The sequence below is a fragment of the Cyprinodon variegatus genome, unplaced genomic scaffold, assembly GCF_000732505.1.
Source record: "Cyprinodon variegatus isolate N-32 unplaced genomic scaffold, C_variegatus-1.0 Scaffold112, whole genome shotgun sequence".
Taxonomy (NCBI): Eukaryota; Metazoa; Chordata; class Actinopteri; order Cyprinodontiformes; family Cyprinodontidae; genus Cyprinodon; species Cyprinodon variegatus.
The window spans coordinates 943,501-965,842 of record NW_015150565.1 but is presented as its reverse complement, the minus strand read 5'-3'; the positions used below and the strand labels follow the sequence as shown (position 1 = coordinate 965,842).

Below are 22,342 nucleotides of genomic sequence, written 5' to 3'. Positions count from 1 at the left end.
CCCTGGTAACTGCAGCTTGTTGGCACGCTAGAGAAGGATAAATGGCAAACCAGTCTATATACTTTGGGCAGGCTCCTCACATGGGAGCAAAATGGCTTTAGCAAGCAGACGAAGTCTTGGTGTGTTTGCAGGGGTATCAGGTTGATAATCTCAGTCTCTGTTTTCGTGATTTTTGAGTTGCTCCTAGTGTCCTTCAAGAAGCAGCTATTGAAGGGGGTCCTGTTTGCGCAACTGTTATTGATTTTCAGGATCGATTCGGTGCCTACCTACCACTACCTACCTCTAAAAGAACCAGCTATGTGAATGTCAGGTCAAACATCCTTCTTGAAGAAAAAAAAAAAAATTTCCTCTAATATCATTTAAATATGATCTGAAAAGTAAAAGCAGGCTTTAATTAATGGGAGAGACCCTCTTGCTGCTGCAGAACTGTGTTAAATCCCCATGAAGTGCTGTGAATCTGCTTAAAAAGCTCACTAAGCACTTTATTCACAGTTCATTGATCCTGTAAAATGTTGTCCCATGCAGATGAGCAGTGGCACAGAGAAGGAGGATGTTTCCTGAGAGCTGGCAGACTGTTTCTTTAAGGTGGGTCTGCTTTTCTTGTTCTCTGTGTTTCCTGCGGCGACACACAAGTACGGCACGCATAATGGAAGCAGATTAGTCATCAAGAAATGCTCACACATGCATACATGATCAACCCCTCTCACACACACACTGATGCATCAGAGGGGAGCGTTGTTGTGTGTTGTAGATCGAGGTGAATCTGCGTAATGGAGCGTTGCTCTTTGTCCTGCCCTACATCTGCTCATCTCTTCAGCAAAACCATTCTGGGTCTCGCTGTGAGCGTTTGTGTTGATGACGAGAAGTCATATAATGAGGATTCAACAAGCTAATGGGTACAGAAAGTTCCCAAAAAAGATGACTTTTTAAAAAAAAAGCACTATCAGTGTTTTTTTTTTTTTATGCTAAACTTTTCTTTTGCAATTAGTTACCCTTAAGCTTTGAAATAATTATTAAAATCTGATTCCAGGTGTTGGTAACCTTGGTTGCATGCTGTGTCTGCACACATGACATGCTTTAATGCTTTTCAGTTACTAATTGTTTGGGTTGTAGAGAAATAATGTTCTGCATGTATCGTGTATGTTTGGATTAGCATCTCTGTATTTTCTTGTAGTTGAGCTGCAGTAAGATTTATTAAGCAACAATACCAAAGACTTTTAACACAAATTTGGGTTTCCTTGCTGCAGGAAGTTGCTCATTTGCAGAATCGTGTCTTTGCTGCGACTTTATGACACCATCTGGAGTTAAATTATGTGATAATGAGGAGAGAATAGCGCCTTTCATCAGGGTTTTTGCCGTGTCGTGCTATCAGTGCATGCCTGTGAAGCACATAAAGTGATTCTTCCTGCATCTGCCATCCATTGTTAATGTCTTATATGATTTGTTATGTTGTTGTTTTTTTTTATCAAGCAAATACGGAAGAAAGAAATAACAATATTGGCTTTAAAAACTGGCCTAAAAAAATCAGCAGCACATATCAGGGATCTGACTGGTATTGGTCCATCCCTACCTAACCTCACTGCTCATTGCTAAAGGGTCAGATGTTGAAAATGAATCTTTGCATTCAATTAGAATTAGATATTTGGGAATGTGAAAACATCCTTGGTCATAATCATGTGGACATTTTTGGCACTTAGAGCTTTATAATAATCAAAATAGATGTTTCAGAACAAAATACAGAAAACCAAGTCCATTAATTAGTGAATCAATCTAAATTGTCCTTAGGTACGATCAGGTGTGTATTTGACCCCATATCCTTAAATGATAGGTGTATAAAACATATACTTAAATGTAATACAACTTCTTTTTAACACAATAAAAACATAACATGACTTTTCAAAGTCTGGAGTTAAATTTGACACAATTTAAATAAATGTCAGTCTTTTTTTTTTATTTCATTCAGCAACTTCTGTAGCCTTTGGGGATCGGGATTTGTGTAAATGAATACAAATTAATGGGAAGATACACACTTACACCAACATCCACATCTAGTATCAGTCTAATGTCTTTTATCCAAAAAAATAAAAATAAAAATCATCTGATAAGGTGAGACATATCAACTTGCTTTGAGTCTCCAGCAGTTAAGCTTATTAGCATTTGCATTAAATGTGGGTTGCAGTATGGAAGACCTAGAGAGTCACTGAAAAAGAAAACCAGCCATTTCAAATTTAATATTTAGATCATGTAGTTTGATCCATTATTGAATACTGCAATTTGAAATGTATTTTCAAACCCAATTTCCAAAAGGCATTCGAACTGAGCCATCAGTTCCGGTGCTGGTCCGGAGCCAGGCTCCCTCCCCCTGTCCGCCGGGGTTCCCGGACCAGCCCCGGAGCTGACAACTCGGTTCTACTTCACTGTAGTCGACCAAAATCCCGGACAATTTTGGTCGACATGTCTGGGAAAAAGAGGACGTCTGGCCACCCAGTGCTTGAGTGAGTGCTTGTTGCTATGATGCATCTTTGCTCAGCAGCTTCTCTTGTTGTAAACCAACCAATCAGCGCACAGCTCATCTAAATATTCATGAGCATACCATAAAAGGAAGACAACCTGTCGTTTTATTCTAGGGCTTTTAATCAGGCTTGCTTTTGGGCTCATAGAAAAGCAAATATGCCATTTTCAGCCCAACCAATGTGACCCACATGCAGACCTTAAGGACCAAATACCCTATAGAATCATTCTATGTCCCCTTTATTTTTAGTTTTTAAATCTCTATTTAGAAATAGTATTTGAAAAAAACATGTATAAACTCTTTAATAATTTAATTTAAACTGTTCAATTAGAAAACTCTTGATATTGGATTTCAAATTGCATGTTTTAAATAATATTTGAAATGGCTGGTTTTATTTTTTTTAGTGACTCTTTAGTTCCTCCATATTGTAAAGGATTCACATAGAAAACCTGCAGTGTTTTGTTTTGGTTTCCCCAACGATGCACAAAAAAAACAACAACAATACATCTAAAGTCAAGTAAAGTCAGCAAACAAAATGCAATAACTCATAATTTTTACAGAAACGGTTATCACAGCATTGGATTCTGACTAGAAATGCTTTTTTTTTTTCAAAATGTGCTTAAACAGATAGATCATTTACAAATTAATATATTTGCATCACATCCTCTCGACATTATCACTCACAGTACAAACAAACCATAATGTGATTTAGCTCTGTCAGCGCCGGTGCTCTTATTCATGCTCTCAGTATTTATGACAAATGTGCAAAAACCCACAAACTGGAGAGTAAAAACTTATCAAACATTGCAACACTGGCAAACTAAAATAAGAAAGTTTATATTACAAAATGTGACTTTTTACAAAGGTATTAAACCTTAACAGAACATTAGCAGCTCTCAACATCCTTTATGTCCCCACAGTGAAAACTGACATTTTCAAGTACTAAATATGTAAGTAATGGTAAATAGTTGTATTCTCTGCTTCTGGTGAAATCCCTTTAGCCTATAAGCTGAATATGAAGCAGTTCTTTTTATACTTTTGGGTCTGTGAGATGCACTTTAAAGCAATATTTTTCAGAAACAGATTAAAATATGAAGCATCTGAGATCTTCTATGGATTATAACAAAGATATAACTAATGTAGTTTTGTTTATTATGATGTCATAGCCGTACTTTTAGCCTCAGGGCTACGTCTTCTCTGTTTTGGGGGGTTCCTGTGGCGTATCACAGCTCCCCACGCAGGCCTGGAGTAGCTACTACAGTATTTTTGGTTCTATTAAGAGTTTTCATGTAGATTTAAAAAAAAAAAGATTAAAAAAAGCAGTATGGACCAAAGATTTTTCAGAAAAAAACTGAAATATAATTATAATTATCAAATTGCAAAGGCCTCTATTTCTTTAAAAGTTTATAAAAATTGCACAAAATGAACGTAATTGGGTCTTTAAATGCAATAGAAATATTTAGACAAAAGGTGAAAACCATCACCACAGTTTTACCTCTGATGCAAAAAAAAAGTACTCGAAGATCCACTGTGAAACATTTAAAAAACCTTTCAAGCCCATATGCAAAATAATAGCTAAGAATAGTTTGTTTTTGTAGTTTAGAATTGCATAATCAGAGGATCCTGATACAGTTTAATGTGTCTATATGTATATGGTAAAGCTTAGCATCTTGTTAGCATTTTAATGCTATTTAACAGCTCAGTAGGAACCAAATAGGTGTTGCATATGTTGCAATAACCCGTTATAGCCAATAGATGGCACTATGTCTAACTTAAGGGACCTTTATGGGTTATTATTCTTTCTTTGTCAAACAAGAACAAGCAAGCTACAATGTTAGTACGTCTTACAAGAGTGATGAAAACATTAGCTGTTAAAAGGCAAATACAATCATAGTTTAGAGCACAAGAAATAAATTAAAAAATCTATTTAAAACATGAATGAATTGCATCATTTTTTAAAACAGGATTTTAAATGAGTGTTTTTAATCACACCCACTTAAGCAGGAAGCACCTCATTATATGGATGATATCAGTGCCGATAAAAGAAAAAACAGGATGAGTTTTATTAGAAGCTTATCTTTGTATATTTCAACTTTCTGTTAATTCGGTAATTTAATAGGTCATATGTGAAGCACGTTTATCCAGCCATGAATGTCAGATTTGTCCCAGCCCTCCTCAGCTGCAACACCGTTCATTTTGTCATACGTTTCAATGAAGGATGTATCTCACCAGCTGCAACAAATTACCGCTGTCTAAGATGTAATCATGCATGTTTAAACACAGTATCCATCATACTTGGAACACAGCAATGCTTTGAATGTTTTGTGTATTTAAATCAGTAGGGTCAGATGTATGGTGATGTGAAAATGCCGCTTTTTTCTGTCTTTGTTTCACTTAATTTTTTCAGATCCTTAAACAAATTTCGAAAGGATTATTTCTATATATTAAGGGGAAAATGTTAGCCAAAGCTACCTAGGACTGTTAGGACAATGTACCTTCTCCTTTGTTAAGTTCAGTTACAAGATACATAAAGACGTCTGTACAATCAAGACTGATCGAACAGAACCAGTGTGATGACATGAAGAAGGCTGAAAGATATATGATGAGAGAAAAAAGTTGCAGACATTAGCTTGGAATGGGATCTACAGAGCCTGTCTGAGGGTCTGGGATTGCAGTGAACCACAGGAAAACTGGCCCCTAAACACTAACCAGAGGGTCTGCCGCGTTAAGGATGGTCCCAAACCACGTAGTGGGTAGCGCAAGTGGGCAGTTCAGTCCTTAAATAGCGAGTACATCAGTGCAGGCTCGCAGGAATTTGGCAGTGGGCGAAATGGCGAACTAGTGGCGGAGGAAAAACGTGAATTCAAATGTAAGATTCACTCATTTGCTGCATCTTCACATTGTTTTACTGGACAGATTTATTCTTAAAAAACCGGCAAATCTCTGATGTTACAGTATGTTAACCTGCGCCACAGAGCTACAGCCACGCACATGCGGCATCACTGTGTTGCCATAGGAACGACTGCTTACCCTTTCCATTGGAGGGAAGAGGCCGACCCATTCATGTTTATACCCCCCACGTACAATCCATGCGCCTTCCACAGCTGTGTGATTTTATTGCGAGTGACACTAATAATTAATAGTTAAGGGGTAGTGCTTAGGGGGTGGTTTGGGATTCAGCCTATTCAAGTATTCAAAAATAACAATAGTGAACATCCCCCAGGGTGACAGGCAAAATGACACCAAAAGGTCATTGATGACTCCTCCAGGATGTAACGGCTAAAGCGTTCCAGATCTAACTCGTTTCAGATCATTTTATAGTTTAATAAAAAACTAGAACCACTGCTAACCAAACAGAACACAAGGGCCTACCCCATATTTACCATGAAACATCTCTGTCATCCGAGATTATAGAAACAATTAATGTTGATGTATAAACAAAAGCAACATAAACTGCCTCATCATAAAAAAAAATAATAAACTGTCTATGATGGTGTGGGGCTTTTTTTTAGTTCTTAGGGACCAATTTGCTGTAATTAATGGAAGCTCTAAACCAGTGAATCCTTAAGGAAAAAGTCCAGCCATTAGTTTGTGACCTCAAACAGTGAGAAACACCAGAAAGCCTGCCTCTGAACGGCACGAGGGTTCCAAAATTAGTTTAAGCCTAAATCTGACTAAGATTTTGTGAAATGAAACAAAAACAGTCATTTATGCTGGACTGTCTTTCAATGGGCCTGAATTAAAGCAATTTATCAAAATAGAAATGTCAAGATTTCCACCGCAATGGTGGAGCAGATACGTTTTCACACACAGCCAGATTAGCTTGGATATTTTGTCCCCTTAATAAATTAAATCAGTGTTTAAAAAAAAAAACATTTTGACTCAATTAGTTTATCTTTCATATTCAAATCTGATGATCTTTTATATGATGGATCATATCTTTGAAGCATATTTTGATGGGTTTAAAGATACAAATCAATCCTTTAGAATATATAAAAGTTTCTATGAGGTCTTTGATGAAAACTTGACCTTAAAGTATTCAGCATCTGTGTAAAAAAACAAATCTGATTTCAGTTTTTAACCAAACAAATAAACAGCTTTAACCAAACAAATTGGATGCAGTGATGTTGTTGTAAAAAGTTCAGTTCATAGTGCAGAGTTTGTCATATCTGAGCTGGTGTGAGGCTTTGTTTCCGCCTACAATTACATACAACAAAATAATAAATTATTGCTTCCATTTTTATTTATTTTTTGCTCATCTTTTTAACTTAAACTCCCTGATTTTGGCGTTAGCTTGAAAAGACTGCGATTGTATAAAAAAAACTGATACAAATTTGGAAGGAAAGTGAAGCAGATTAATTCTTCATGAAGCTACAAACTAAACCGTGTCCAGCAGTTTACCAGACATGCTACAAGCTAAACTCAGAGATGTTTCAGCAAACAAGCTGGTTAATTCAGTGCAGAAATCTGAAGTCAATATTTTGTTTCTTTTTAAAAAAAAAATGTCATTTTGTGCTCTTCATTGACTTTTTCACAAAAAGTTTTGACATCTTGGTTGGAAGATTTTTCCTTGTTTTCTGCACAAAGAATCAAAGGAAAAGCGTACAGCATCGCTAGAGAAGGTGAAGGGGAGCTCCTCTCCATTAAAGCTGCGTTGATTGAAGTTAAATGTGAAGCTCCTGCCACAGACGGTGAACCCCTGACAGCAGAGTGGGTTTCTGCCTGGTGGCAGCGTGGAGCGCTCAGCAATATGGAAGTCCTGAAATCTCCGGGAATTAAATATATCCCTGGTTTTTGAAGTTATCCAAATGTGTCATCACATGTATCCCATTGCCCTGATTAATAAAAATTAGCAAATCTTACCAGAAATAGGATCAAAAATGTAGAAATTGTGTAAACGTTGGTTTTTGTGCATAAGCATGCAGAGTAACGCTGCCTTGAAAAAAGAAGAAAATATATGCCAGCGTGAGGACCTGTTCGTGCTCTTCAGGGTGTCTCAGATTCATCGTCGTCCTCCGGTGATGTCGGGGAGGCAGGAGTATCGTCCTCGTCCGCAGCTGCGGTTGCTGCAGGCTGTGAAGCTGCTGCACCTGATGTTGTCATCTTCTCATAGGTCCTCCTTCTCTGCCGCCTCAGCGTCTGGCTCTGCAGCTCCTTCACTTCCTGCAGGACCTCCTGCGCCTCCTTCCAGGACGACACAGCTTCCTCCAGGAGCCGCTCGGCCTCAGCGCGCCGTCGCTCCACCTCCATGTCCTCCTCGAGAGGTACGAGAGGAGGAGGAGGAGACAGGCGATGCTTGTCTGGGGTTTTGGGCAGCGAGGAATCGAAGGATCTGGACAGAGCTGGGGAGTTTTGAGTTTGGCGAGTCTCCTTGATGCTGTCTAGGGGGGAGTCAGTTTCGCTGCCCTGCAGCGAATCGCTTCCTTTCACCTGACAGGAGTTGGATCTATTCAAGCACGGAGGAGTTTCAGGAGTCTTCTGTGGAGGAGAACCGTCTTTTCTGGTGGAGCTGGCCCCCAATGGACCTTTGAGCTTTGTTGTGTCAGAGCTCTTTGTTTGAGGAGAGCGGCTCAGATGAGGAGAATCTTTCAGGCGAGGAGAGTCGCCAGCTTTAGCTGCAGGAGACTGAGATCCTCTGGAGCGAGGCGAGTCAGTGGCTTTGGAGCGGTTCTTCTTAGCTTTGGATCGGGGAGACTCTCTTCCCCTCAGACGAGGTGAATCTTTTCCCCGGAGACGAGGCGAGTCGCTGCTCCTGCTCCTCGGAGACCCCGATGACCTGCTGTGGACGAGAAAGAGACATCAAACACTGATCTTTGCAGAGCATTCTCCTTCCACCCTGTCAGAGATCTCAAAGCTCCTGCAAAAACTTCAACTTTATGTTAATAAAATCTGATGAAACCAACCTGGAATGGGGGGAATCTGAACCCCTGAGGTGGTGAAGTCGAGGGGAGTTGATGCCCTTCATGTGAGTTGAGCTGCTTCCTCGTTCTCGCTCAGCTTTGGCCTTCTGTAGCTCCTATAAGCAGCAACATTCCCAGTCACCATTTCACAATTTACAATCCGAGTTATCTAGTTTACAGATGTTTCTGAGGACGTCAGACCTGCAGCCTCATTTCCTCCAGCAGCTCCTGGGCTCTCTGCATCCTCTGAGCGATGAGGCTCTGCAGCTGGCCGACGGGCTGGATGGAGGTCCCGCTGCCTGCCTCCTCTTCGGTTGGACAGCGACGAAGAGCCGAACGAAACTCTGACCGAATCATCGCCGGTCTGGAAAGAAAGTTTACCGGAGTATTAGTGTGTTTCTTTCATTTTCAAAGCTCTGAGAGCTCAATAGTATCAGTGAAAATTTATTAAATCAAAAACATATCAGAGGCTGTGAGCTCAGAGGTCAATCAGTTTCCTTTTTTGTTTATTTTATCAGAATTTTATTCGATGATAATGCAGAGGTATGAAGAAAGAAAAAAAGGGTCTATTTCTATGTTTCACATTTAGGCTGATAAAGAAAGGCAGCATTACTCAGATAGAGGAGCTACAGCTAAAAGGGGGAAGAATCTTCTCAAAAATAAATCTGAACTTTAAGCCACAATCAAAAAAAGTCAGGATGTTTTTTCCACAAGGAGCAAGGACAGAAAATATGTGAAACACCAAATATTGTTTCGATCAATGCTCATCCACGCTTCAAAATGGACAAATCCAAAATCCATTTTTGAGAAGCTCTTTGAACCAATCAGACTGAGTCTGAGCTATTTAGCAAGAAAATGGACAGAAATGTAGGCGTCTACATGTATAAAGAAGGTAGAAACATGACAAAAGACTTACAACTTAAAGCAGAAAATGCTACAAAAGTTGCTTCTTGAATGTTTTAATATTTTATCAAGGATTAATATATTTTTGTACTATTTTTCTCCTGTGTTCTTATTTTGCCAGAGATTTCTCCAGTAATCTGAAGAATAACAGACTTAAATCAATAGTAAGTATAATGTATAATATGCATCTTTATCTGGAAGAGAAAAAAGAAAACATGCAGGGTAAGCCAAAGCACAAGCTCACCTACAAAGACTTTATAGTCTCTAACTAATCAAACGTTTGGTGCTGGACTCTCAAAAGTAAACTGGAATAACTGCTGACAATCCTAACAAATGCAAACTATAATATGCAAACTCCAAACAGAAGGGACTCAGTTAGGATTCAAATAAGGAAGGAGGGGAAAGCAGTTCCCTTTCTATTTACAAACAAAACGAGGCCAAAGTCAACAGCAGGAACAAGGATCGTATTAGAAATCAATGGCAGGCTTTGATGCTCCATGATGTAAAGCTTTCTACTCTGGTGAACTACCAGTTCCAGATTAGATTCTCATATTTTCTCATATATTTGCTTCAAATTTTGAAAATCTGAAAAACTCTTAAATTGTGCTTGTTTAAAAATCCTTAAATTTGATTTACAATCACTAATTTCCTCTATGACAGATTAAATATTCATCATTAGTGCAGATAAGGCTGATTTAGAAAACCTCCAGACCAGGGGTTCCCAGAGTGGGGGATGCGGACGCTCCCCAGGGGGTCCGGAGACACCAGGTGGGGAATTGATGCTTTTTTTTTTTTTTAGGAATCATTGTGATGTGACCCCAAAGGGGTATCGAGGGTAAAAAGGGACAAAATTAAATTAATAACATGCTATAAATAATAAAATGTACCGTTTACTTATTTAATAGGTTAGTAAATAATTAAGTTTCCTATTAAATTATTAAATATACCTTTTAAACGATGAAATAAAATAAATAAATGTTTCTGAAATAAATTAAATTGAATATAACTTTAAGTTTCACTTTATGCTGATTTAAAGTAAAATGATTATATGTATTTTAAAGGGGTTATGAGTCACTCAAGCCGTTATCATAGGCTAAAACGTTTGGGAAGTTCTGCTCTGGAGGACCATAAAGGTGGACCAAATGGAAATGCAAGGATGGGTGTTCCAGTACACTTCCACATTCAGATAGCAGAGTAAAGATGATAAATCATCATTTTCCAGTCAGATTATATGGATTTCTCGTCTGTGTCGATGCACCTGGAGGAGAGGACTTCATCCATGGAGGCGCAACGACTCCGACCCTGCATGCTGAACCTTTTCCCTGGCTGGGGCGTTCGAGACTGCGCCTGAAGGACCTAAAAGGGGGGAAATGACAAACGTTTCTGTTTAAAGATGCTACAGTGTCTGGTTTAGAAGATGAATGAAACACAGTTTTAATGTTGCACACGAGGATTGGAGAAGGACATGAATTTTGGTTACAGAGAAAATGACATAAAAGCACAATATTACTTTTTACACTTTATAAACCAACAAATGGAGCAACTCAGGATGAATCAGCTCTGGTTCTGATTCAGAATTAGAAAAAAGTTTCCAGGTTGCCTAAAAGGCTTTCCAACATTCAGTGCACAAAGCCCTAAAACAAATCTCTAATTTACTGCAGCTGCATCATAAACGTACTGAACAGCTATTTCTAACCGTTGAGGAAATCAATTCATAGAGAAAATGCTAAAATACTGTTTTTAACAGAACCATCGAAGGCACAGTTATTGGTCCCCCTAACCTCTCGTAATGAATAAATCAATTTAGTTTATTTAGGTCAATCAAATTTCTTTTACTCATCCTTTCAAAATGGGACAGACAAGAGAACAAGATATCTAAGCCAACCAGAGAAGGAAATATCTATTAGCTACTGATTTAAACTACTCTACATTCCAACTGTTTGTTCATAAGGCACAGAGGAAAAAAACAAAAAACAAATAAAAGAATGAACATAATAAATTTGAAGATGTTAATTTTGTTAAATCCTACTGGGATTTTAGCTGGATGCTTTAGTCACTGATCTAGATAGCAGCAACCTCTGCAGGTGAATTTGACAAGAAACAAAGGATGAATATTTGGAAAAGACTCTCCAGCCCACTGTTAGGCACGTTGGAGGATCTGTGATGTTGGAAGCCTCATTGATTTTTATAAATGCTGTGATTCAGTAACTTTTTTTATTTAAAAGAAGATTAAGAGAAAAAAAATCTGTTGGCTAGAAACTGACCAGAGCAGGTTTTTTTAATTATTTTTTTTAAAGTCAATGAATATTTTGGCATTAACCACCCTGGACAGGTCACTTCAAGGCACAAAACATTAACAATGGATAGAAAAAGGATGTTGTCAAATCATGTCATCTCAAGAATATTAGATAAAATCTAATAGAAGCTAACAGAAACTAGGGCTGGGTATTTTGGCCAAAGTCCTGAATCAATTCGATTTTGATTAATACATTTCCAAATCGATTAATTTCGATTTGATCCGTTTTTACAATAATGAAATTGTTTCAAATGTGTTTTAAAATACTCATGTATTTTATTTTTTCCTGTCACAATAAACACAAAGTGCAAACTTGTAAATCAGATAGTTTAAACCTGAGATGTGAACAAAACTGTCTCAAAAATGCAAACTTGTTTGTGAAAAGTGAAAAAGTTAAACCTCACTCGCATGAGCTGCATAATCTTCGCTACACAAACCATATTTGCAGTGTTTTCTGTACAACTACAGGGTGTTTGCTGGTCAGCCCCCATTCGTTAATGTCTTCAGTCCACCTATTGGCTATAGTTGCAGCTGTCTAGCTAGAAGTCATCTTGGTGGTCTGTAGCACGAGATGTGAGGTGCCACTCATTATCAATGCAGTGGGAAGTCACTATAATGTCACATATCCAGCACATTATCTTTAGTTGTTTTAAATCCAAAATGGTTCCAGACATCAGAATTCAGTTGGGACAGCTTGCTGAGCGGTGTGTTACTAGGGTCGGCATTTGCACACGTCTGCTTATGTCACTATAAAACGAATCGATCTCATTCCCTACACATCGATTTTGCAAAAATGTAAAGGAATCGATCCAAAATCGATTAAATCCATTTTTTTACCCAGCCCTAATAGAAACTGTTTCTGTTAAAGGTTGATTTGTCCCATTAGTTAATAATACATGGGTCACTTGTTCTCAGATCTTTTGTTTATAAAGCCTTTTTAATAGTCCACACTAAGTGATAAAGGTGCGTATGATTCGTGCTGATATGGTATCAGGTCAATACAGCGACGGTATTGAAAATGGACATCCCTAGCATATCTATGTATCTGTATCTACTGGTGGCTTTATTTATAATTACAAAATTTGGTCATCAGATGGTAACTTTACAGGAAAACAATCTAAAACATACGGCCGGATGTGGAGGCTGCTGCAAACAGAAAAGTATCAGGAAATATTATTTGTTTTTTATATCAGATTTCAAGCAACACTATCTTAGAAGTGTCTCACCTGGAGTTGCTGGTTCTTGTGGACTTTGGAGGCCTCCATGTGGGCGTGTTTACCCCAGGAGCGCTCGCTGCCTCTAGGTAGGCTTCCTGTTTTCACCTTGGGCTCTTTGGAAGTCACCCGCAGCTTTGAAACATCAGTCCCCGCCCGTTGACGGCCCCCCAGCCCTCCTCCAGAGCCCTCTTTCTGCAGGTCGACCCGGAAGCTGTCCTCCCAGGATTCGTCGTCGTCGTAGTCGAGACAGAACCCGTCCTCCTCTGCGACGAGGTCGAGGGTCAGCATGCCGTGGGAGGAGGTGGAGGCCTGCGGTGAAGTATGAGAGAAAACCCCATGAAGCCAGCTCTTAATTCAGAAGAACAGGAAGGAGGAAAACAGGATCCTTTATACCACGGCCATGAGGTGTCCTCTGGTGGGCAGACGGCGGCTGTGAGGAATCTTCGCTCGGTCTCTGGTGAGATGATCCAGAGCGCTGTCCTCCTCAATCGTCACCTGAAGGCACATTAGAAATGACTTACATTTTTCTCAAACCTCAAACCTTTATTAACCTGCAAACGAACCAAATCACACCTCATCTAAAACTCTGTTCTTGGCCTTGATTATGGCCACATTGAAGGTGTTGATCCAGGACTCCTTCTCCTCCGGACTCACAGCCAAAAACACCAGATTAGGAACCTGCAAAAAGAAAACAAGCCATTAAATTGGATCTGAAATACATTTACAGGCTGTATTCACAATTGTTTTTCCCAATTAAATATAAGAGAAATATGGTTGTTTAACTAAAAGTGAATTCAGAATGATCTGAGTGGTACAAAAGTTTAAATACATTCAAAATATGGATTTTCTTAAACATCTGGACACTAAAAATCATAGAAGACACATTCAGGGTTAATTACGTGGATATCGCTATTTGTAGAAAACTGCACTAGCAGATGTTTGCTATCGTCTTTCAAAGCAATTTACATTTCCCACCACTGAGGTCAACACAATGATGCTTAGACGTAATGATTGAGTTGGTAGATGTAATCTGGATATAAAAAAAGAAATAAATCACAGAGGGGTAATACTGTTTTTTTGTTGTTTTAGTTTTTCTAAGATCTTGGTTTTGATTCTGTTAATATTTGACGCATGCCTTATCCTAAATAAAAATCATTATTTTGCACTTATTTTTTTTTTCTGGAAACTAAAAGAATGAGTAAAAGTTGGCTTTATATTATTCTATGTTCAGCTTGAAAGCATACGCATAATTCTATCTTGGGTAAACACATGTTTATTATTTAAGTTTAAAAAAAGACGACATGCCTTGAAAAAGTTGTATAACAAGACAAATGTTAAGCCTGTAAAGTATAGTTTTGTCAAAAGGAATTTCAAAACCATTTCCCATTGAATACATTGTTTTTCTTAATCGGTACAAAAATCGAAATATTAATTTTATTTAATATGCTTCCATTCATGTCATAATTTAGAGGTAATCTCTAAGATTTTTCACCAAAACCAACTTCAGAATCCAAACAAACAATTGTCCTAATTTCTGAGAGCATTATTAAATCAGCAGTACAAACTACAGCGTTCGACTGCAATATTTAAAGAAGAATCTGTTGTTCTTGTCTTATACTGCCTGTATAAGTTAGATTTAAATTAAGCACAAATATAAGCAGATCACACAGCTGATTTAAAGTGTTGAAGGACTGGCGTTTAAATAGCTGCCTAAACAGAAAGGTGGACACTTCATCTGCTTTATGTGGAGCCCCTAAACACCTGTAGTTTTTTCTTTGTTCATCATTAATCCCAATAATCTGTTTCTAAACATTTACAACTCTATATGTTCATGTTATTTCTGTTATGATAAACAATCTAAAACTGGATATTTTACATTTTTTGTCATTGTGACAAAAAACTTGCCCCACATCAGATAGAAAACCTACGAAAATAATCATCTGTGAGGCGAAGTGGATATAATCCACATGAGAAAGCCGTTTCAGTCACGTTTTCTCTGCTTCAGTTCAGATTTGCTCGACTGTAAGAAAGAGTAAGCAGGAAGACTGGCATGGGAAAGTGTTTCAGGGATTATTCTGCCGTAACTCTAATGGGATTCTGCAGATTAAATCCTTATAGAGGGTAAAGAAAACACCAGAGCTTGGCCAATCAGAGCTGTTCAGGCCATGTGGGAGGGCTCTTTTCATTCAGAGCCACCAATCCTAACTCGGAAGTCAGGGGGAAATCCACCAATGATCAGGCCACGTTGGACAGCAGGGGCGGAATAATCTCCAGGAGCAGCGGACAGAGGGACATGAACAAGGACACACGGAAAGGACGCACTGTAGGAAGAGTTCAGAGTATTCACATCTGGACCAACGACTTAGAAAAGATAAATGGGCTCTCGCCAGAAGGCAACAACCATGGTTCCCTTTTACTGTAAAGCAAACATGTTGGAGAAACAAGCTATTTTTTCTTCTAAATAGTTGATTTAATTTTATAAAATATGTCTCTATGTGCAGAGGGCTGTTCTGTTTAGAATAGATAATATGAAACTCTAGTGAAAATAGTAGACAGAGATAGAAAAAATATATTTACAGCAACAAGATCAGCCTTAAAATACAAAAAAAAAAAAATTGAGAAGGCAAACCTGAAAACATTTAGTTTAACAACATCAATATTCAAGCAGGATATTGGGAATCCTTGTAAACAGTAAAATACTATTTGTTTGCTTATTTATATTATTATATTATTTGCTTATTTAAGACATGTATATACAGAATTTCCTGTAACAGTTTCAGATTTCCCAGTTCTTCTTGTAAGTAGGTTGTATGGATGGATGGATGGATGGATGGATGGATGGATGGATGGATGGATGGATGGATGGATAAAAAATAATCCCCATCCATCCTGAGTCAGAAAGGATCCTCTGCTCACTAAATAACACTAAAATCAGAAGCACTGATGTGTTTTATTTATTCATCAGCTGGAACTTTAAAAAATCGTGACAGTGTCTCCTCAGGGGGTAGAAGCCAAAGACCAAGTAAACCCTTGGATTTCTCTCATAAGCCTTTTCAATAGATAATCTGAGCGGAAGAAACGGCTCAGCTAAAACAGATTGATTAAAGCACTGCTGCTTGTACATGGCGACCAGTAAGCCTCCTCCCCGGTCTGAATCACGCTCGGCTGGATTTGGGTTTTACCTAACTCTTAGAGCATCATCAAGCTGGGAAAAGGAAAAAGCTTCTTTAATCAGTTTAAAACCTGTAAATGCTGTAACTTTTAATAACTAATGTCAGAACATTCAAAGATTTGATGTAAAAATGGAAACCATAAAAACCTAAAGAATAAGAGTCCAACATATTTAGCATAACAAACATCTTAAAGGTTCCTTGAAAAAAACTTAATTATTTTAGTAGATTCAGTCAAACTCATAGATTCACACACCAGTATAACATGAAGTCTCAAACCATCAATATCCCACTAAACATCAACTATCCTTTCTTTTCACAGACCTTTGATTTTCAAATATTATTCAAAAGTTACGGTAATAAAATTTAAAAACTGGATTTTAAACCACAGCACTTTCTCTCTGTAGCCTCAATAAGAGGCTTCTGACAATTCAGTTAGGAGTGAATTAATGCAGCATCAAGGACTGCAGCATTTTTAGCTCATATATTGAACACAGCTGTGTGTGCTGGTTTCTGATGCCATGATAATTAATGATAATTCATAATTAGTTATAGTCAGTCTAGTAGCATAAGTGACTCTCATCCAAAAATTAGTAATGGAGAGGAGAGCAGGGATCTGTTCGACACGCTGAATCCAAGGAGGACATAAAGCTTTACGGCAGTTAGGGATGTTTATTGTACCCTTTTTCTGGGAAGCACTGTACAAGACAGACTTGCAGATTTAATAGTAGTGATGTTATGAGATGAGCAGAGGCTTAGAGATGTGTAAAACTAAGTAGTGGAGGGGGCGTTTCCGCGAGGCGCGTGACATGTTCACATGAAGCTTCAAGCACTGTGGGGATCGTTGAAGCAATTAGCCCAAACGGTTCAATGCCTCATGAGGCTTCATCGCACCATCACTTAGGCTTGTCCCGATCCGATCCACGTATCGGATCGGGACGCCGATATTGGCAAAAAAATGCGTATCGGCAAAGCATGTCATGCCAATCCAGTTTTTAAAAAAAAATCCGGCCCGTATTTTCCAGTTTCGCCGATTGAAACGATCCATTCCACTATTTTTCGCCAGTGTTCCCCTGTTTTGCATTTTTATTAAAACTTACAGTAATACTTGCACCTTTAACTGTTTACGGTTTTACTGTTCACTGTGCAATTTCAGATTGCTATTCGTAATTTTGTCCAGTTTGTGTTTATCTCTTAATAAACAGGTAAGTTTGTTGTTACCAAGCATTGTGTTTTATTCAATCTCACCTAATTTAGCTGGCTAGATGTTATCAAGAGTACTAAAACCCTTTTCATCATGAGTCTTACAACTAAGGCTAAATACTTTAACTTGAACTTAAATACATGCTCGGATAGGCTGGTATCGGCCAGTATCGGTATCGGATCGGAAGTCCAAAAACAATATCGGTATCGGATCGGAAGTGCAAAAACCTGGATCGGGACATCTCTACCATCACTACTTAATTGGCTTTAAACTCTATCAAACAAAGGAAAATTACCCCGAGCAGATCCAGGTGAGATTCACTAGACAATCATTCAGCTTCAGACACATGCCAACACCCACTTACAGCTCCACCAACAAACATCCATGCATACCTCTACTGGGCTGGTTATACTCCCCGCATCAGCGTGTCGCAGTGAGCTTGTCGCAGATATTTTTGATTAATGCCCAATATCGGAGCGTGGTCTGCGCTATGCTATTCCACGCCACAACACAAGAGGGACAATCAGGAACTAGCTGTGGGTCTAGATACAGCTGAGGCGATGAGGAAGTGGGGGCAAATTTTATGCGACAACGCAGGGACATGAGGGTGAAAAAGAGCGGGGATCCAGGTGGAAAAAGGGTTCCAGCTTTTTCGTCCACCTCGCTCTTCTAGCTGTTCCATCTTCACGAGTTGTTTTCCACAATGGCGGTCATACAAACAAGCCGGTAAAGTAACAAACAGGAAATACGCATAGTGTAGAGCGGATGTAGATTTGACCAATCAGAGCCACCCTGTCAGCGGCACTGTGTGTCATGATAAAACATGCAGACGACCTGGTTTTTTGAGTTTAACTCAGCCTAACACATGCACCCTACCCCGAGTGAAAAGAGAAAAAAATGCATCATTGCCTCTACAAGTATTTTTTTTTTCCTTCCACTCAACTTCCCCTTATTGTTCTTGGAGACAGCGCCCATTTAAGTTAAAACTTCTTTTTGAGGCTACCAGTGATGGTCTGAGCAGTATTTCCAATTATTGTTTAGGCAATAATAATAATAATTTTTTAATGGTCATATGAGCTCGCTTTAGTTTCATAAAAACTTAAATATCTGTAATCCTTACAATTAATAATCAAACTGAAAAGAAATATCAGTTTTGCTTTTAAAATGAGTCCCATACATTTCTTAATTATACAGCTGACTGACTTTTCTCATTAACAACTGCAGTAGAGGAAGTGCCACGTTACACTGTACAGCAAATAAATGTCATATTTCACTGGTCTCTTCTGGGGGCAAAGGTGGCTTTAAACTGGCAACAGGCGGGGGTGGGGGAGGCAGGGGGACTCACTGTATTTCCTCGCTGCTTGCAGCGCAGCAATGTGAAGCGACTGTGGTTTTTCTTGCTCCGACTCTTCGCCTTCCTCAGCTCCTCTGAGCGTTCGTAATCAGCCAGGTCAAACACTTCCTGGGCTTTGCGCTCATCTTTAACCTGCAAAAAAATTTAAAATGATTAGGATACATTACAACTACATAAAATTCAATGGTTTAGTCAAGGCTCTCTGCTTGCATATGAGAAACACAGCATCAATAAAGCACAGTGTGGAAAACAGACAAATATTAAAAATATAAATAAATCCACCGGAACTCGCAACAATGCCCATGTTCAAAAAGATCAAAGTGTGAGATATACTATGAAGGAGTGATAACTGCAGAACAGGAAGAAGACATAAATGGTTTCAGAATAAAACAAGCAAAATTATGTTATACATCCGAGAAAAAAACAGAAATAAAACAAGAAATTTATTATAGCTTAAACAAAACACTCTTTGCATAAATGGAGGTAAATCCAGATAAGAAAAAAAGTCTGATTTGGACACAATAAGCACATTATGTCTAATCATATTAAAATCTCAACTTTTAATACGTGTCTCAATAAAACCTAATAAGTCAGACCAGCACAAGGTAGTTAATGATTTTAAAGTGAAAATGATGAGTAGAGAAGCTGATGAGAGGCAGATAGTAACTCTGGAGGAGCTGCAGCTCAGGTGGGAGAATTTATTGACAGCTAATATTAATTGTGCCCTCCTCTAATCTAAACTGAATAGAAAACTGTAAAGAAATGTTTTTGAAACAAATTAACCAGAAGTTTACCTTGTATTTAGCCGCAAGTCAGAAAAAAACACAGAAAAAGGTGTTTGGATCAGAAAAGGCTAAAATAGAACAACTTTTTTTTCAAATATCAGATACATTTTCTTTACTGTTCCTCATTCACTTTGTAACAGGGTAGAAGAATTAAAAGAGCAGTGAAAAATAGTAAAACCCACTAACTAAATAAAGAAAAATATAAGTCTAAAATAATCATAAATAAAAAAACTAACATTACAGAGTATTATGCAACATTTAGCTATATGCTCAACTCCCCTATCCCCAGAAATTCAACCAGCTGCTTTGTTTCCTGTCTGTCATTACTTGACAGATTAATTAATCCAGGAGCGTCTGACCTCAGTAACCTGACGACTACGGCCAGACACACCTGGATCAGTCTGCCCGGTAATCAAAGACCGGAAATAAAGGAACTGGCTGAAATCCAGGTGGAGTTGGGCATGAAGCCTATTTGCTTGCCCTAGTATTCAAGTGTAATTTATAGGACAGAAGCGCCAAAAAGCCATAGGCAGGAACTATCTGCTGTGTTGCTGTCGTGCTGCGTGGAAATCATAGCCTGTAGCTGAAACAACTGCTGAGACTGTGCAGCACATTATGGAAAGGATGCTAAAAAAAATCCAGAACAGCTTTTATTTTGGAGAACATCTTTCTTTCTCACACCACTGTCAGAGAGTCCAGCAGTTCTCCAAGGATGTGACTCAACTAGGGCTGCACCTATAGATTATTTTAGTAAACTATTAATCTATGAATTACTTTTTTAATTAATCTAAAAAGAAACACTTTTAGTAAATCCATTCATCCATGGATAGAGAGACTGGTGCCTGTCTACAGGTGAGAGGCAGTGACACCCTGGACAGGTCACCAGTCCATCGCAGGGCAGCACAGAGAGACAAACAACTATTCACACCTAAGGATAATTTAGAGAAGCCAATTAACCTAACAGTCATGTTTTTGGACTGTGGGAGGAAACTGGAGTACCCAGAGAGAACCCACACATGCACAGGGAGAACATGCAAAAGCCATGCAGAAAGACCCCAGGCCGGGAATCGAACCTATAAACATCTTGCTGCAAGGCAGCAATGCTACCCACTTCTAAATATGCTAACATTTGGAATAAAGACAAAAAAAAATCTTTAATAGAAACAAAATTATCCCATCTTCATAAATGTTTAGAGTTTCTATCAGAGTTCTGTCTTAATTATAGTTGTAAGTAATTTATTCTTTTAGCAAATGTTTTAGAGTCTGTGTACCATGACTCTAGGTAAAAATTTGATTTGATCACCAGATTAGTTGAGGATTATTTCAGTAATCAAATAATTTGGTTAAATGTTTTAGCCCTAGACTCGACTTCCTAATGATCCATAAAGTCTATGCGTGTGCTGAACTGTCTGGCTGCTGCCTAACAGAGCAGATAAAAGGGAACATGTCTGCTCACCTCTCATTATCATCCTACAGTCTATTTTCTACAATAAATAGAGACATATTTAACCCTTTTTATAGACTGCCTCAACATCTTTAGTCCAGTTCAGCTTGTGTTTAAGGTATAATCCCAACCACCAGCTTTTAGGACTTCATCTCATTTTGCTTCTCTCTCTATTTGAAACAGTTGTAGACCATTGTCCTTTACTCCTTATATCTTGTCCCGTAGCTACAACCACTGCAGAGTCATCAGAGTATTTCTGCATGTGGCAGGTCTCTGTGCAGCATTTAAAATATAAAATGAAAGTAAGGGGGAGAGGACATTCCCCTGAGGCGCTCCAGTGCTTCTGACCACTCTTTCCAACATACAGGACTGCAGATGCACACACTAAGGTCTGCCTCAGCTGCAGCTGATCTAAAACGCTGCTGCTCATGTTCTCACTAGAACTAAGAAAGAAGAGAACATCAGCCTGGTTCTGAAGTCCTTCCACTGGCTCCATGTAGCTCAGATAATAGACTTTAAGTCTTCTAGTTCACGCATACTCTAGAACCAAACATAGAGAAGAAGCATTTAGTTCCTATGCTCCACTTATCTGGAAGAAACTCCCAGAAGGTTTTAAAATGCTGAAAGCCTGATTATTCTTTTAAGTAAAAGTTAAAAACCCATTTGTTTACAGCTGCCTTTGACTGTTGACGTTAAACTGTTAACTGAGGCATTAAGTTATATGAGGATATTTAAGGTTATGGTCCAATTGTTATACTTGTTTTACATTTTTTTTAATCTTTATGTGCTTTTATTTTTCTTCTATTTTGTTATTTAATTAATGTAAAGCACTTTGAATTGTCCATGTACTGAATATTGCTTTACAAATAAACTTGCCTTGCCTTGCCTTAGTAGATGCCTCACCTTTCCAAGACAGAGCTTAGAAGAAGTTTGAAGGTCTGGCAAAGTCAGATAAAGCTTTAAAAGCCAAACATTATTTAATTAGTTTGAAGCACACTAACAATAACAATAACAAGAACTAAAAAAAAAAAAAACAACTTTATTTCAGTAAGGGTTTAAACAATGGTATGGCTGTTAATATTTATGTTTACCCGATACTACATTTGATTGCCAGAATATGACCAAAAGAGACCCTTTAACCAAGTTTGCTAGCTACCAGATCCCCTGTTTTATAAGCCAAGTTTAAAGAAACTAGGTGAACCTTAACTTTTAAATATTCCCTAAGAAATAAGCATTGAAGGTTAAGAATCGTTTAACTAAGAGGTTATTGATTTCTGATTAAGCAAACATCCATCAATCCATTTTCTGTCTTGCTTATCCCTGCTGGGGTCGTGAGGGGTGCTGGTGCCCATCACCAGCTGCCAATGGGCAAGAGGCGGGGTCTATCGCAGTGCAACACATACTGTAGAAAAACAGGACAAACAATCATTCACACACACACTCACACCTAAAGAGCATTTTAGAGAAGCCAATTAACCTAACAGTTTTTTTTGGACTGTGGGAGGAAGCCGGAGTACCCGGAGAGAACCCATGCATGCTCAGGGAGAACATGCAAGC

The 22,342-nt window shown here is 38.4% G+C and overlaps 1 protein-coding gene across 3 annotated transcripts in view; it reads right to left on the bottom strand.

Moving 5' to 3' along the window:
- Positions 1–2,513: 2,513 nt before the first annotated feature.
- Positions 2,514–22,342, bottom strand: part of plekho1 (pleckstrin homology domain containing O1) — a 30,754-nt gene continuing 10,925 nt past the window's right edge. Inside the window, exons 3-10 of one of the 3 annotated variants that reach the window (XM_015375002.1) lie at positions 18,548–18,688; positions 13,402–13,506; positions 13,222–13,323; positions 12,838–13,137; positions 10,574–10,671; positions 8,614–8,776; positions 8,416–8,528; positions 2,514–8,291 (exon numbers count right to left, since the gene is read on the bottom strand). In XM_015375002.1, the coding sequence (XP_015230488.1) occupies positions 7,499–8,291; positions 8,416–8,528; positions 8,614–8,776; positions 10,574–10,671; positions 12,838–13,137; positions 13,222–13,323; positions 13,402–13,506; positions 18,548–18,688 (1,815 nt within the window). In that variant the 3' untranslated portion in view covers positions 2,514–7,498. The remainder of the gene's footprint in view (positions 8,292–8,415; positions 8,529–8,613; positions 8,777–10,573; positions 10,672–12,837; positions 13,138–13,221; positions 13,324–13,401; positions 13,507–18,547; positions 18,689–22,342) is intronic. The other 2 variants (XM_015375004.1, XM_015375003.1) reach the window with 2 other exon arrangements.